This window comes from Leopardus geoffroyi, chromosome A3 (assembly GCF_018350155.1).
Source record: "Leopardus geoffroyi isolate Oge1 chromosome A3, O.geoffroyi_Oge1_pat1.0, whole genome shotgun sequence".
In the NCBI taxonomy this organism is placed as follows: Eukaryota; Metazoa; Chordata; class Mammalia; order Carnivora; family Felidae; genus Leopardus; species Leopardus geoffroyi.
In genome coordinates this window covers 119,149,187-119,163,508 of record NC_059336.1, presented here as the reverse complement: position 1 = coordinate 119,163,508, position 14,322 = coordinate 119,149,187, and the positions used below count along the sequence as shown (strand labels likewise).

Sequence of the window (14,322 nt, the reverse complement as noted above, 5' to 3'; positions counted from 1 at the left end):
GGAGTTGACGGACACCTTTTATCTTGCCCTATCCTGCATGTCACAAAGGAGGAAAGTCGAGGACCAGGGAGGGGAAAGGACTAACTCGAGACACAAAACTAGTTCTGGCCAGGGCCAGGTCAGACCCCTGGATCTCCCACCTCCTTAGCCCCATGCTTTTTTCCTCCATCCAAGGCTGTGGCCAGAGTTCTGGCTTTGTAGCCAGCTAGGCCAGGGGCAGGAGGTCAAGCACTCAGACTGACGGGCGCACGGTATCAGTGGGGAACAGCAGCTGAGCCCGATCTGGCCAAGGCCACCACGAAGGATTCAGACTGGCTATCTGTGCTTTAACTGGAAGGAAATAGGCTATAGGGAGAGGCCCTAACCCCCTGCATCTCCCTGGGAGACAGCTTTGGCCAGTTTCTGAGGTCCTTGGTGATACCAGGAGGAAAACAAAGAAACTGAGGCCTAGGGCTTCCTGTCCCACCTCTCATTTTTCCTGCTGCCCCAGACAGCCAAAATTAATATTTATGTCTAACCACATAGTTAATTTTATTATGTCCAGCCACCTGGCTTCCTCAGGTGGATTCTATGCCTCCAGCCAAGTTTCAGGGCCATCTCTTAGCCTAGTTGCTCCCAAGCAGGGGCTGCTGGGCCCTTGTTGAATGAACAAGTCAACCTTGGTCACACTGAGCCAGAGGGCAGAGGACAGAGCACTGCGTTGGGAACCGAGTATCCTGGGTTATAGTCCTGGCTCTGCCATTCGCTGGCTGTGTGCCCTGGAACAGATCACTCTCCTTCTCTGGGCCTCTATTTCCTCATCTCTACATCATAAGGACTGGATCATATGATCCCTGAGGGATTTTCTGGCTCTGAGAACCCAGAAGTCTAGTGGATTCAGGAAGAGGTGGCTGGGAGAGGAGAGGGCAGTGACAGCCCCGGTCAGTGCTCTGACAGGCAGCAGCTAGAGTCTCATGATCAGGGGATGAGTTCTGGCTGGTTAGCCCGCCAGGTCCTGCGAGGGAGGGTCCTCAGGGGATCAGGCACGGGGCGCAGCTTCTGTGTGTGTCAGTGACACACGAGGACAGACGGAGCCCCTCGCCCAGTGAGTCACAGAGCTGGACAGCAGGGAGGAGACTGGGATTATCTTTTGCCCCCTCTCTCAAAACCCACGCCTGATGTGGGCAAGGACCAGGCAGGCAGCGGGCCTGCTGGCAGGCAGACAGGCCTTGCCAAACTCCCAATTACTTCCCAGAAGTTCCAGGGCCCCCCGGGAGTGGCTCCACCCCAGCTGGCACCGCTTCCAGCTGGGCACCCACGTCAGCAGGTCCTCACAGCTCCCTTGCCCTTTCACCCAATGACAGGGAAACAGATGAAGGGACGGGGCCGTGCTGACCCTGGGCCAGGTACTTGGAGAAGCATCTGGCTCCCCCGGCGTCACACTCCTGTTGCCACTGGGCCACGCCTGTCTCGGAGCAGTGCCCGAGGATGCACCCCCTAGTGGAACGCTCCCCTCTCGGGGCCTCAGTTTCCCATCCCGGTCACCCTTCCTGGGTGATGAATCGGCTCTGAGGCATCGGAATGAGCGATGAGTCAGAAAGTCCTAGAGGCCTTGGCCAACTCACAAGGCCTCTCCAGCCCTTTTCAGCTATAAAACAGAGATCGTCAGAAGAATGGCCTTGTGGAAGTTTTTCAGGATTAAGGTTCAAAATGTGTCTGGAGGATAAGACCTCAAGCCTCAGCCTGTGGCAGGGAGGGATGACGAGCCCCGGGGGGGGTGTCTGACCCCAAGGGTGAGGTACATCCAGGCTGGGGACACCCTGGACAGGACAGTGGGTCGAGTGGGGCATGAGGCTCTGGCTGGAGAAGAGCCTTCGGGTAAGCCTGGCTGTGCCACCGCATAGCACCAACAGGGGGAAGGCAGGGAATGGAGTTGTCACTTCCGGCCGGGAGCTGGGGAAGCACGAGCACACTCAAGATAGATCTGAGTCGGCAGGGGCAGGGCGGATGCCCTGTGCGGACAGGCCCAGGGGAAGAAGGTGGCCGGCCACATGTCTGCTGGCACGTGGGCTGTACTGAGACCAGGGAGGGCCTCTCTGCAGCTAGGGGACTTTGTTCGCAGCTACGGTAGACACTGGGTTTTCCTGAAGTCAGAGCCTCTGAGCGAGCACAGGGAGAGGTGGCAGTGGCAGTGAGAGGGGGTCCTTCTCGCTAAGCCCGCACAGGTGGCCCCCCACCCCGGAACCACGCTCTCAGGCGGCCTTTTCCCTGTGAGGTCCCGTCCCCCCTGCTCCTTCACGAACCCCACAGGTTCTGAAGTACTTAGGTGTCTAGCTTACATGGTGCGTCGGGCAACCAGGCTGGGTATTAATAGCTGTAGCTCAAACCCCTAGAGTGCAGACAAGGGCAAAAGAGGTCCAGAGAGGGGAATGCCTGTGCCCAAGGTCACACAGCCAGCGTGCCGTCAGGCTGGGGCCGGGCCCACGCTACCTAACCCCTGTCCAGCCCCACCCGTGGTGCCATGCCCTCCCCCACGCCCAGTGTGGCGCTGGCCTGGGGGACAGGGAAGGACAGGATAAGAAGCAGTTCTGGCTCAGGGCCTGCCCAGCTGTCGAGGTGAGTTGTGGTCTGGCTGCCGTGGCCGAGCTGGCGGGCACAATCTGTTCTCACCCTGCTGGGACGCAGACAGGCCGGGCATGGCAGCTCAACAGCTCAGCTATCCAGGCCCCTGGCACAGAGTGACACAGTCAACCAGCTAGGTGTCCTGGTTGGGGTGGGGGGGAGGGGGGAAGGGGAGGAAGGGGAGCCCATTCTAAGGGCAGCCCACAGCCTCACACACTCCAAGCGGCTGTCCCCAGATCTCCCTGAGCTTTAAGATTCAAATGGCCTTGGGCTAATAGAGATGCCAGCTTTACTGGAACTGAGCTGCCCCCCCCCCCCGCCCCCGGCCTGGAAATGTGAGGGAAATCTGGCACCTCGCTCATTAGTAATCATAGCGAGCCATTATTGAACATTTGATACGTACCAGACTCTAGGTTAAGTGCATTATACACATTATCTCATTTATTTCTCCCGAAAAGCCCTGGGAGGCAGGTTCTACTTATCAGCCCCATTTTACACATGTGGAAACCAAGGCTCACAGAGGTTTAAAAAAAAAGGCAGTCCTTGGAAGAGTATGAAGATCTGAATTCATATCAGACACCAAAGCACATGGTATCCTACCTGGCCATGCACATATTCTGAGCATACTTCCTGGGCATGGCAGGCAATGTGGAGGGGGAAGCTTGAGAGAAACATGACAAGGTCCAGCCAGGGCCCACCCTGCCACCCCAAGCCAGTGTTTAGCTGTACGTATGGGGCGCTGGGGGATAGGGCAGGGGTGGTGGTAATAGTGGCCCTGGAGTTCAAAGCTGAACATTCTCGGTGTCACGCAAAACACAGAAGGTCACTTCCGGTGAGGAATCCAGGACAGCTGCACGGAAGAAGCAAGCACTGGGTTGGGGCACCTGGATGGCTCAGTCGGTTAGGAAGCAGCATCGGGTTACGTTTTGATAAGGCTTAGAAAGGAGGAACTGGAAATCCTGCCAGCCAGCAATATTTTATTATAATAATCCTATTGATAAAAGTAATAAATATCTTAACAGCCCAGTGAAAACAAGCAGGGCCAGGACCGGCAGACCTCATTTTACAAATGAGGAAAACCAGCTCAGAGAGGGGGTGTAATTTGCCTAAGGTCACACAGCCACAAGTGACAGGGCCAGAACTTGTGCCTAGGGCTTCTGAGTTCCCATCCAGGGTCCTTTCCCCTCCAGGTCTCCAGGCACAACTCCTGACTTAAGGCCACTTGATGGTTGGCTCAGAGGGAAGCTTTGCCGCTGCCCGGCTCCCGGCGCCTGGCTCTGTGAGGGCCGGGCATTGTGTGGAGGAGATGGGGGTTGGGGTTGTCTGGCTGGTGATAGTAACAACGGAAGGACAGGCAGGGGCCCTGCTTCAACAAGGGCAATGCCACCCCCCCCCCATGAGGACAGACCCTACTTTGGGCACAGAGGATGACCCCGGGGCACCAGACTGGGGGCTAATGGAGACCCTGGAGCACCACGCATCCAGCTGGCAGACAGGCACCGTCCCCTTTCTCCCTGACACTGGTAGGCCAGCTGCCTCAGGGACACTGGATGGCCCCAGTTGCCAACTACCCCTCCTAAGCTTCGGCTGGCAGCAAGGAAGTTATCAAGGAGCCACCATGCCTCAGTGTCCCTCCCTCCACACTGAATCACAGGCTAGCCAAGCTCCACCCCTTACAGGCAAGGAAACTGAGGCCCAGAGAGGACAAGGAACAGGTCCAAAGCCGACAGACACTGAACTAGAAACCAGGTCTCCCAAATGACCTACGAGTACCCTTCACACTATCCCTGCTGCCTCTGGACGAAGTTCCCACAGCACTATGAATCAGCTCCTTCTTCAGGTTTAGAAAACGGTTAGGTCTTTGAAGTCAAAACAGACTCTGGTTCAAACGCAAGGTTGCTCTACTTCCAAACAGTGTGACCTCAGAAAAGGCGCTGAATCCTCCCTGTTTCCTCCTTCCTCCCTACCCTATGGTGTCAACCAGGGGCATCAGCAAGGAACTAGCATGGCGTGCCGGGGTCAAGGATGTGCCCATAATCGTGCGCTGTCTTCTCTCCGGTTGAAAGGAGAGGCCCGAATCGGCAAGGTTGGGGAGGTGGAGGGCAGAGATCTCGGGGAAAGGGGTCAGCGTTTCCGGAAGTCCAGCCCCACAGCTCGTGCCTTCTCTCCTCTTCCCCGGCTTTCCCCCAGGCTACGGCCACGCGGCACCCAGCACGGACGGCGGCAAGGTGTTCTGCATGTTCTACGCGCTGCTGGGCATCCCGCTCACGCTCGTCATGTTCCAGAGCCTGGGCGAGCGCATCAACACCTTCGTGAAGTACCTACTGCACCGCGCCAAGAGGGGGCTGGGCATGCGGCGCGCCGACGTGTCCATGGCCAACATGGTGCTCATCGGCTTCTTCTCGTGCATCAGCACGCTGTGCATCGGCGCCGCCGCCTTCTCCTACTACGAGCACTGGACCTTCTTCCAGGCTTACTACTACTGCTTCATCACGCTCACCACCATCGGCTTCGGCGACTACGTGGCGCTGCAGAAGGACCAGGCGCTGCAGACGCAGCCGCAGTACGTGGCCTTCAGCTTCGTGTACATCCTCACGGGCCTCACGGTCATCGGCGCCTTCCTCAACCTCGTGGTGCTGCGCTTCATGACCATGAACGCCGAGGACGAGAAGCGCGACGCCGAGCACCGCGCGCTGCTCACGCGCAACGGGCAGGCGGGCGGGGGCGGCGGCGGCGGCGGCGGGGGTGGCGGGGGCGCGGGCGGCAGCGCGCACACCACGGACACCGCCTCGTCCACGGCGGCGGCGGGCGGCGGCGGCTTCCGCAACGTCTACGCCGAGGTGCTGCACTTCCAGTCCATGTGCTCGTGCCTCTGGTACAAGAGCCGCGAGAAGCTGCAGTACTCCATCCCCATGATCATCCCGCGGGACCTCTCCACGTCCGACACGTGCGTCGAGCAGAGCCACTCGTCGCCGGGAGGGGGCGGCCGCTACAGCGACACGCCCTCGCACCGCTGCCTGTGCAGCGGGGCGCAGCGCTCCGCCATCAGCTCGGTGTCCACGGGCCTGCACAGCCTGTCCACCTTCCGCGGCCTCATGAAGCGCAGGAGCTCCGTGTGAACGCCCTGCGGGGCCTGGAGCGCCTGGGGTTGCGGGGCCGGGGGAGGGAGGGGCTCCTGCCGGGAGGAGCAGCCGGGGTGGGTGAGGAGGCCCCATGGGACCCTCCCCACACCCCTCACCACCCTCCTCCAGCCGCGCCCCCCCCCCGCCCCCCATCTCCCGACTGTGCCTGCTCGCACCAGCCGGCAGGAGCCCGGGCTCTGAGGATGTTTCAGGACATCCGCGCCCTGCAAATTCCGACAAATGTGAAATGGGGGGGGTGGGGGGTGGGGGAGGGAAGGCAGAAGCTGGGAGCCTCCCATCCCTCTGGAAATCTAAGGAGCTCCCTCCGTTCTCAGAGGCCCTGCTGGTACCCAGACCACCCCCCACCCCCCCTCCTCCATCCGGAGGAAACTTCGTGTTCTGTGTAAGTTTGCATCTCTATTTATACCTCTGTCCTGCCAGGTCTCCCACCTTCCCCAGGCTCCGAAAGCCAGGGTGTCTTTGTTCAGGTCACCCCCACTCAGCCCCACTCCCCTTCCTCATCCCCAGCTGTGTCTCCCAGCCTCCCACTACCTTTTGTGTTGTTTTGCATGGCTTTGCAGTTATGAAGAAAGTGGAAACCCAGCAGTCCCTAAAGCTAGTCCCCAGAAGGCAGGCAGACTGAAGCAAGGACAGGCAGGCTGCAGGAGGGACAGAGGAGGGAGGGGAAGATTGTGGCCCTCTGGTCTGCAGGGCAGCCCACGGGGAGGTGAGAGTTCACTGGCCTCCAGCCTCCGACACTGCCCTTAGAATCAAACAGAAAACTTCGTACCTGCCGTCCCCAGCTGCTGCTGACAATGACCAACTCTTAGATCTGTGGAATGAGTTTCAGCCTCTGAAACCCTGCCCTGACTACCCATTCATCTGATTCTCACAGTACCCGGTTAGGTCAGCAAGGCAGGAGTTCTCATCCTCACTTTACAGGGGACACTGAGGCCCAGACAGGTGAAGTGACTTGCCCAAGGTGGCACAGACAGCAAAAGGCACAGGGGAACAAGAACCCAGGCTGCTGCTTCTGAGTTTTGGTGCCCTTTCCTCCTGACCACCCTGCCCACTGTTGAAAGCAGAGCTCCTGCCCCGTGCACCCAGGCACTGCGTGAGCCAGCACTGGGACTCAGCCTCAACCCCACTTGGCCAGGAGGCAGGGGCTCTGAATGGACCCCTGAGGCCGAGTCGGACCCCCTCAGTGTCCGGACTTCCCGCTTACAAACAGGGAAGCAGGGCTGAGGCTCGTGGAAAAAAGGGCAGGAGCCAAGGGCTCTAGGGGTTTGGGGATCGGGCAGAATGAACTAGAGAACTGTCGGGCATATCCAAGTGGGACCTTATCCCTGGCTCACAGCCAGTGTTGGTGCCTGTGTCCCAAGTAGCTAGAGATAAATTAAGGCTGCAGCAAGGAGCGCCCCTCTCAGGTAGGGAGTTTGGACCTGGTGTACCCACTACCTACCCCACCTGCAACCCAGAAACTCAGGTGCAGAGCAAGCAGACCGAGGTGACGCCCTAGACTCCACAGCTGGAGCTGGTACCGTGTCTCAGGACAGCATCAGAGGTGGGTGAGGGGCGTCTCCCCACTCAGAACTGCCCTCCTATGTCATTGCCACGGTGGCTCCCTAACCCTGCTGAGCAAGGCCAGCCCTGGTATTCAGGAATGCTGGAGTGGGGGTCCCACAGGGTGGTCAGCCTCAGCCGCGCCCCAGCCTCTGGGAACCCCTAAGAGAGAAGAAGTCTGGCCTGTGTGGGAGTCCTGTCTCAGCGTGGAGGAGCTTGCCGCCCAGGTGCCAAGAAGAGGGCCCAGGACCCAGGGGTGACCTCTGTGTTTATGTGTGGGGCTGGGGGACAGTGCTGGCTGCCTCTGTCCCACGTGTGACCCTGCCCTCGAGGGGTCCTGTCCCGTCAGTCCCGAGGGAGCCACAACCAAAGTTGCAGGGAGATGGCGAGGAAGGAGGCCAAATGGTCTCGAGCAGAGCATGGCAGGCTGCTCGGCCTCCAGCGGGCCTTTCCCAGGGAACTAGAAGGCCAGAGTGGCTTCCCCCCTCACCCCCTCCCCCACTGCAGGCAGCCTTTCTGCTTCCCCAATGCCTTATGCCTGGGCACACTGCCACAGAATATGCAATACATGTGGGTGCCCCCGCGCCCACACCCCCACCCCGGGCAGCCCCTGGACCCCAAAGGCTGCAGCTGCCACGGCCTCCCTTCAGCCCCTCCTGCCTATCTGTCTTCACAATGAGAATGGCGCCTAATAAATGCTGTCCATGGAGACCAGGTTCAGGCTCAGCCGCCTCTGTATCGTATACCCTTGGCGTGCCAGGGAACAGCCGTTTCCCCGCCGAGGTCTACAGACACACCTAGCTGATGCACCTCAAGCTGACTGAACCCTTTGTGTCGGGGGTCTTAGGAAGAAGCCTGGGGGCAACACTGGTGTCCCTTTTGTAATTTCCTCCAAGGTCTCCCGATTGTCTCGGTGTCATCCTGGAATGACTATGAGAGCAAGATAAGACTTTAGAAGAGAAATCACCTGGTCCAGTGCTCCCCTCGCACGTGAGTACACCGAAGCCCAGAGAGGGCAGGCCGCTTGTCCTGAGTCACACAACAGCGAGTGGCAGACCCAAGATCAGAACCGGAACCGGGAACACCGAGTCCCGTTCCCCCTCCTCACACAGCCTGCAGAGTCCAGCCGGACACACCCCAGCTGATGGTGACACCTCCCTCTCTGCCAGAGTGGGGATTCCCTTCCCCAGTGGGGATCCTGGCCTCAGTGGTCTGATGGACACAAAACTGTCTTTACCAGAAGGGGACACATCACAAGCCCCTGTCTTCAGGGTATTATTTCTCTCTGGGTGTGGAGGGGCAACTCATCCTGGGACTGGGCCCCAGATGCACGCTCCCAGCTGGTGCCAGAGGCTTCCAGACGTCACCGAGTACAACCTACAGTAACCTTGCCCACCACAACCCCATTTCTATCTGCATTCCTCCCTGCCTACCTATGTCTCTTTCATGAGATAATACTTAACCCCGACCGTAGCCAAGGCATTCTAATACTTCCTCTCCTAGCTCATGTTATAAAATGCTGGTCACAACCCACTAGATTGATTTCTCTGTCCACTAATGGTTTTCTCCCTGCACGTTGAAATGCTCCAGGGAAATAAAGGGGGAGGGGGTTGCTAGGGGCATCTTCTCCAAGTCCCCCACCTCTACCCACTTGGGTCGCTTGAAATATACAGGGAGAGACCCATTTATTGGGGGCTCAGAGTTCAGAGAAGTGGTGATCCCTGCACCCTCTCCCAGGAGGCAGGACACAGCCAGTCTTCACGTGACAGTGCCCCTGGCTGTTCCTCACAGCTGCAGGCAGCCTCCTGGGACACGCCCCTCACTGGCCCACGGCTCTGAGGGTGGCCACGGCAGAACTGGACTTTAGTTCCTGTTGGCTCACCCATACCTAAGACCACCTCATCAAAACCCAGGGCTTCCTGCCCATGGCCCACCTGCCTCTGTCTTTCTTAGCAAAGCTCAATGCAACAACAGAAACGATGTCATTTCTGAGGTCAGCAGTGACCACTACGAGGTTGCTCTTACTTTCTGAAGTAGTTCCTGCAGGACATATACATGCTGACACCTTCTCTCCTTCCTTCCTCGCCCGGGGCAAAATCATCAGAACGCAAAGGAGTCCCCAAGGGGCTGCAGGCACCCCCGTCTTTCGAGGGCTGATCAGAATGATGGTAGTGATGAGCTATGCCCCAGCCCCGGCCCCCAGCTCCTAAGGGCCCAGAATTGTCTGGGGAACTAGTGTGGGCTCTCTATCTCCACAGGACGCCGTCCCCACCCTCCTCACTTCCCACCGCATCTGAGGCATCCTGCACTAAAAAATATATGTACAGCAAAACAAAAATAGAAAACCAGCACCGCAGAGTGGATGTGGGGTATAAATATACCAAGAGCTCCGCTGATGTGGTTACTCAGTGTAAGCTTCAGATAGAGACAGAATCTTCCTGGGAGCCCAGAAAGAGGCAGGCAATGACAACTCTTCCCCAAACGTGTCCCACGGTGTGCCTTGTGGGAAAAGGGTTCCGTGGGCGAATGGATCTGAGGAAACGCTCACACATCACTCGCTCATGGAGCTTTCTGAGCCCCCTTGGCTTAGTAAAGGTTAGGAAAAGCCCTGCGGCAAACACAGCCGTTTACCTGTGCTTAACCCAGCACGGCCCAAACTCGTTGGTGGCACCAGACCCTCTGCACGACATCTCCGCACCCCCTGTGTTCCACGGAGCACGTTTTGGGATATGCGGGCCTAGCGACATCTCTGCCTCCTAAAGAGAGAGGCTGGTCCTTCCTCCTCAATAAATTGCAAGAGGAGTTTGGCTTATAAGCCCTTCTATAACGGGAGGCCGTGACCTTTGCAAAACACATAGGTTATTCCCAATCTTGTGTCCGCTCAAACCAAGGCTTGGGAACAGCTCACTTGCCAAGATCGAGCAGTGGACGAGTGGCAGAGCGGGGATCCGAGCCCAGGCCCCACGGTCCACAAGCGTGTGCTCTCACCCACTCACGGCGCCCTTTACCCAGGGTGGTCCACGGCTTCGGTGAAGGTTTGGCAGAAGTCACAGAGCTGTTCGGGACACGTTTCTAATTCAGAACCTTGGTGAGAGGGGATACTACGAACCTAAAAACGTCACCCTCCAAAGATGGCAGATTCCGGTGGAGCTGAGGGTCCTCCCTGAGGTCCTCCCACCTCCCACTAAAGACTAGTCTTTTCTGCAGGCTCAGCATGGCCCCGTCGGCCAAGCCCACCGGCATCTCCACAACTTATCTCAGGAAGCCAGGGCTGGGGGAGGACTTCTGTAGGACAGACATGCTGCCAGAGGAAAGACCAACTACCCATGTTGGCCATGCCCGCCTCCCCACCCAGGGGACACCTCACCGTCTCCACTGAGAAGCATAAAGTGGCGGGGGCGTGGGGGGGGCGGGGGGGGGGCTCTCTGACTCTCAGAGCTGGGTTCAGGTTTGAAGGCTGAAAGACTCCATTTCCCGAGAGACCCCCAAACAAACAGTGGACAGTGGATACAGTCCCCTCCTCTTGCCCGGGTAGCAGCGATGCTGGAACAACAGCCTTAGGCACTGCCTAGGAAGATTGCAAAGAAACACACCCACACCCCCACACACTCCCCTAGATCCCTGGCCCAGCTCCTCTTTTTCAGAGGATGAGATTTTGGCTCACAGAGAGGAAGTGAGACGCTCAAGGTCGTGAAGCAAGATAATGACGTCGCCAGGATTAGTATCCAAATGGGCTCACTTTTCCTTTCCCCTCCTCGCGCACCCAGAGTAAGGGCCCAGATGAAAGCCGCTAATCTCTGAGGTTGAGTCATTCTGATGCTGGAAATTTCCCACATGTACATCTGGAGAGACACCAGGACACCCCCCTGCCCCTTCGTCTCCCAGCTGCAGGGGAGGACTGTGTGTGTGGTGCCAAGCCCTTGGGCCAGGGGCTGTGATGGAACTGACCTCAGTGATCTCCTCTGGCCGTGAACTCCCAAGAATTCACATTCTGGCATTTTCCATTTACGAGGCTCTCTCACTCCGTTCTTCATCTATCATTGGAAGACTCTGCGATTTAGGTGAGGATTAACATCCTCGTTTTACAGATGCCAGAACGAAAGCTCAGAAAGACCCAAGGTCCTGAAAGCTGGGACTGTTTCACACTGACCTCTGTATCTGAGAGCCAAGCTGACCACTGGGGCATCTCCTTAGCAGCAGGTGTGCTGGGCAGGGGCTACTGCTCAGCCCCAGAGCGTCCCACGCAGTTGCTGTTCCATGGGTCGGGGAGCCCCCAGGTGGACATGGTTTGTGGAACCCATTAGCACAAGGAGACAAGGGGTCATGAACACTTTACCCACTTCCTGGGCAAACACTGCCCACAGCCCTAGACTTTGGACCGAGGGAAGCAGAATATCCAGCCAACAACCCCTGCCCTTCAGATGAAAGGGCCGAAGGTTTCTGGGGAAAAGGTCATGCCTTTGACCCAGACCAACTCCCCAAAACAACACTCTTCCACAGTTCTGGCTCCCTAAAGAGGGAGCATGTAACCAGGTCATCCCCAGTTACAGAACATTCTGGTCTGACGACCGGATCAGAGTGGCAGGAAGAAAGCCCACATCCCTGAGCCTGCTTTGGAATTATCCTCGGGGTTGGAGAGGCCCTAGCCTCCCAGCGTGCACGGGTCCAACTGGGGAGACCACCAGGGGCTGCTGGGGCCGGGAGCCTGACCTGGGCTTTGCTGTGCTCTGCCCTCAACTCCATAGTAAAAACTCTCCGGGGGCGCCTGGGTGGCTCAGTCGGTTCAGTGTCCGACTTCGGCTCAGGTCATGATCTCACAGCTCGTGAGTTCGAGCCCCGCATCGGGCTCTGTGCTGATGGCTCAGAGCCTGGAGCCTGCTTCGGATTCTGTGTCTCCCTCTCTCTCTCTGCCCCTAACCCACTCACATTCTGTCTCTGTCTCTCTCAAAAATAAATAAACATTAAAAAAAAAAAAAAAAAAAAAAAAAACCCTCTCCATCTGCCTCATCCAGGGCAGAAAAAGCTCTAAGGACACTTTTGGTATGGTACAGCGGGTGTCCTTGCCAGCTTCTCTCCAAAGGTAAAGGACACCCCAAAGAATTAAGGGTCCATTCATCCTTGAGTATCTACTATGTGCCACAGACTTTATGGAACAACCACCCTGTGAGGCAGGTACTGTTACCCTCAGTTTGGTAGATGAGAAAGGTGAGACTCAGAGAGGTTAAGTGATTTACCCAAAGTCACACAGCTAGTAAGCGGCAAAGCCTATCCAGGACCCTCTGACTCCTAAGCTCAAGCCCTTTCCACTGCAACTCCATGCCTGGAAGGCCTCTAATCCAACTTCCCTACCAAAGCAAGAACTGCCTCAGTGGCTTCCCAGCAGGTCATAGAGCCTCCATTTACAGGACCCTCACCCTCTGAGGCAGCCCCTTCGTTCACTGAGCAGCAGCTCTAGTGACCATAAATGTCTTCCTTCTATTGAGATAAGGACTGCTTCCGGGTCTGGCTGTGCCCTCCAGAACCACATGAAGTGATTCCCTCTGTTGTGGGCATCTCTCTAGGATTCAGGATGGCTCCCCATATGGAAAGGTGTCTCCCAGTGTTCTCCCGGTTCAATGCCCTGTTCTTTCAGCCCTACTTCCCATGACAGTGTGCTAGACACCCACCCATCCCACTCCCTTCTCTGTAAGAGCTTCCGCTTACTTCTTCCCCTGCGACTTGACACACCGTGTGTGGCCCAGCCAGCTCAGAGACACAATGACCGCTCTCTCTCTCTCTTGCTCTGGATGCTACTCCCTTATTAAAGCAGCCTAGGAGTCCATCTGACTCATAGGCTCACACAGAGCTTGCAGCCCACCCAACCTTCCCCGGAGTTTGTCGTGTGGGCCACTGTGGCAGGTACTACCGGTCATCTAATCGAAAATCATCCCTGCGCCCTTCTGCCTCGATGGCAGAGGACTGACATTCTTCAGGTGCTCACCCTTTCCCAACCTCAGTTCTAGAGACTAAATCAATCACGGTGACCTCCGGCATTCTTTCCAAAGATCGGATCAGTTATGAGTGTGCTCAAGTCCGGCTAAGGGTCTCTTTGGGGGAAGTCTGAGGGGGCAGAAAGGCGTTTCTCCTCCTAAAAGAAATCGCGGTGGAGGAAACGCCACTACTTGGACCGGACCTCGCCAGGTCTACGTGCGATGCCCGGAACAGTGGCAGGCATCTTGTGACCAGGAGAGAAGACATCGCGGACACAGTGAGGATGGCAGAAGGAGGAGACGGAGAGCTTACTTGTCACTGTGACGTTGAGCGATCCCTGGAACCGCCGACAGCAGTAACTCGTGTCACCGAAGGCGGGAAGGGGTGCTGCGGGGATAGGATTTTCGCCTTCTTGGCGCAGCTGAAAGCCCCGTGGCCCCCAGACTCCTGCAACAGGATTATTGCACAGTGTGAACCAGGCAGGCCACAGGGAAGAAATGGCTTTGTCTTCCCTCCCTTCACGGCCCTTAGCAACACTAGGTTGAGTTCCCCTGTTCCTGTCTCTTAAATAACAGCCAGGGCCAATCCCAAAGCTTTGTGGTCACTCTTCGGTATAAGGAAGTCCAGTCCAGTGTAGCTCCATTAACAACTTTAATCTCAAATCCGTTTTAATGCTAATAGTCTCCCGGCTCCAGAAGGACTTCGAAAGGGGAGGAGGCACATTCTTCTCCCCCACTGCCACCCTCTATTTCTGGCGGTTCCACAGTCGGGCTGCCAAAGGGGGCTGAATGACAAGGGAAGCCTGCCCTGTGACCCGGCTCTAAGTGCTGGCCCTCCAGGGCCCTGTGTGTGATTTTCAGAAGGCATAGACGAGCCCCTTCACCGTTCTGTTCCACAGAGGGGCAACCCAATGTCCCCACAGCTCCAGCCCTTGCTGGGGGGGTGGGGGTGGGGGGTCCCCTCCCAGCTACCTCTGGCCCCACAGCCAGCACTCTTGTGGAATGCTGTAAAAATCCCAAGGTGACCGCACCACCTCGCAGGGTCTATGTGACCCACAGGGATATTC

The 14,322-nt window shown here is 57.4% G+C and overlaps 1 protein-coding gene and 1 long non-coding RNA gene across 2 annotated transcripts in view; one reads left to right on the top strand and one right to left on the bottom strand.

The window, feature by feature from the left end:
• Positions 1-8,002, top strand: part of KCNK3 (potassium two pore domain channel subfamily K member 3) — a 37,792-nt gene extending 29,790 nt beyond the window's left edge. The window contains exon 2 of the mRNA XM_045447457.1: positions 4,792-8,002. Within this exon, the coding sequence (XP_045303413.1) occupies positions 4,792-5,720 (929 nt within the window). The 3' untranslated portion in view covers positions 5,721-8,002. The remainder of the gene's footprint in view (positions 1-4,791) is intronic.
• Positions 1-14,322, bottom strand: part of LOC123581397 — a 34,616-nt gene that overhangs the window by 2,113 nt on the left and 18,181 nt on the right. The window contains exon 4 of the long non-coding RNA XR_006703723.1: positions 13,569-13,703. This is a non-coding gene — a long non-coding RNA (uncharacterized LOC123581397). The remainder of the gene's footprint in view (positions 1-13,568; positions 13,704-14,322) is intronic.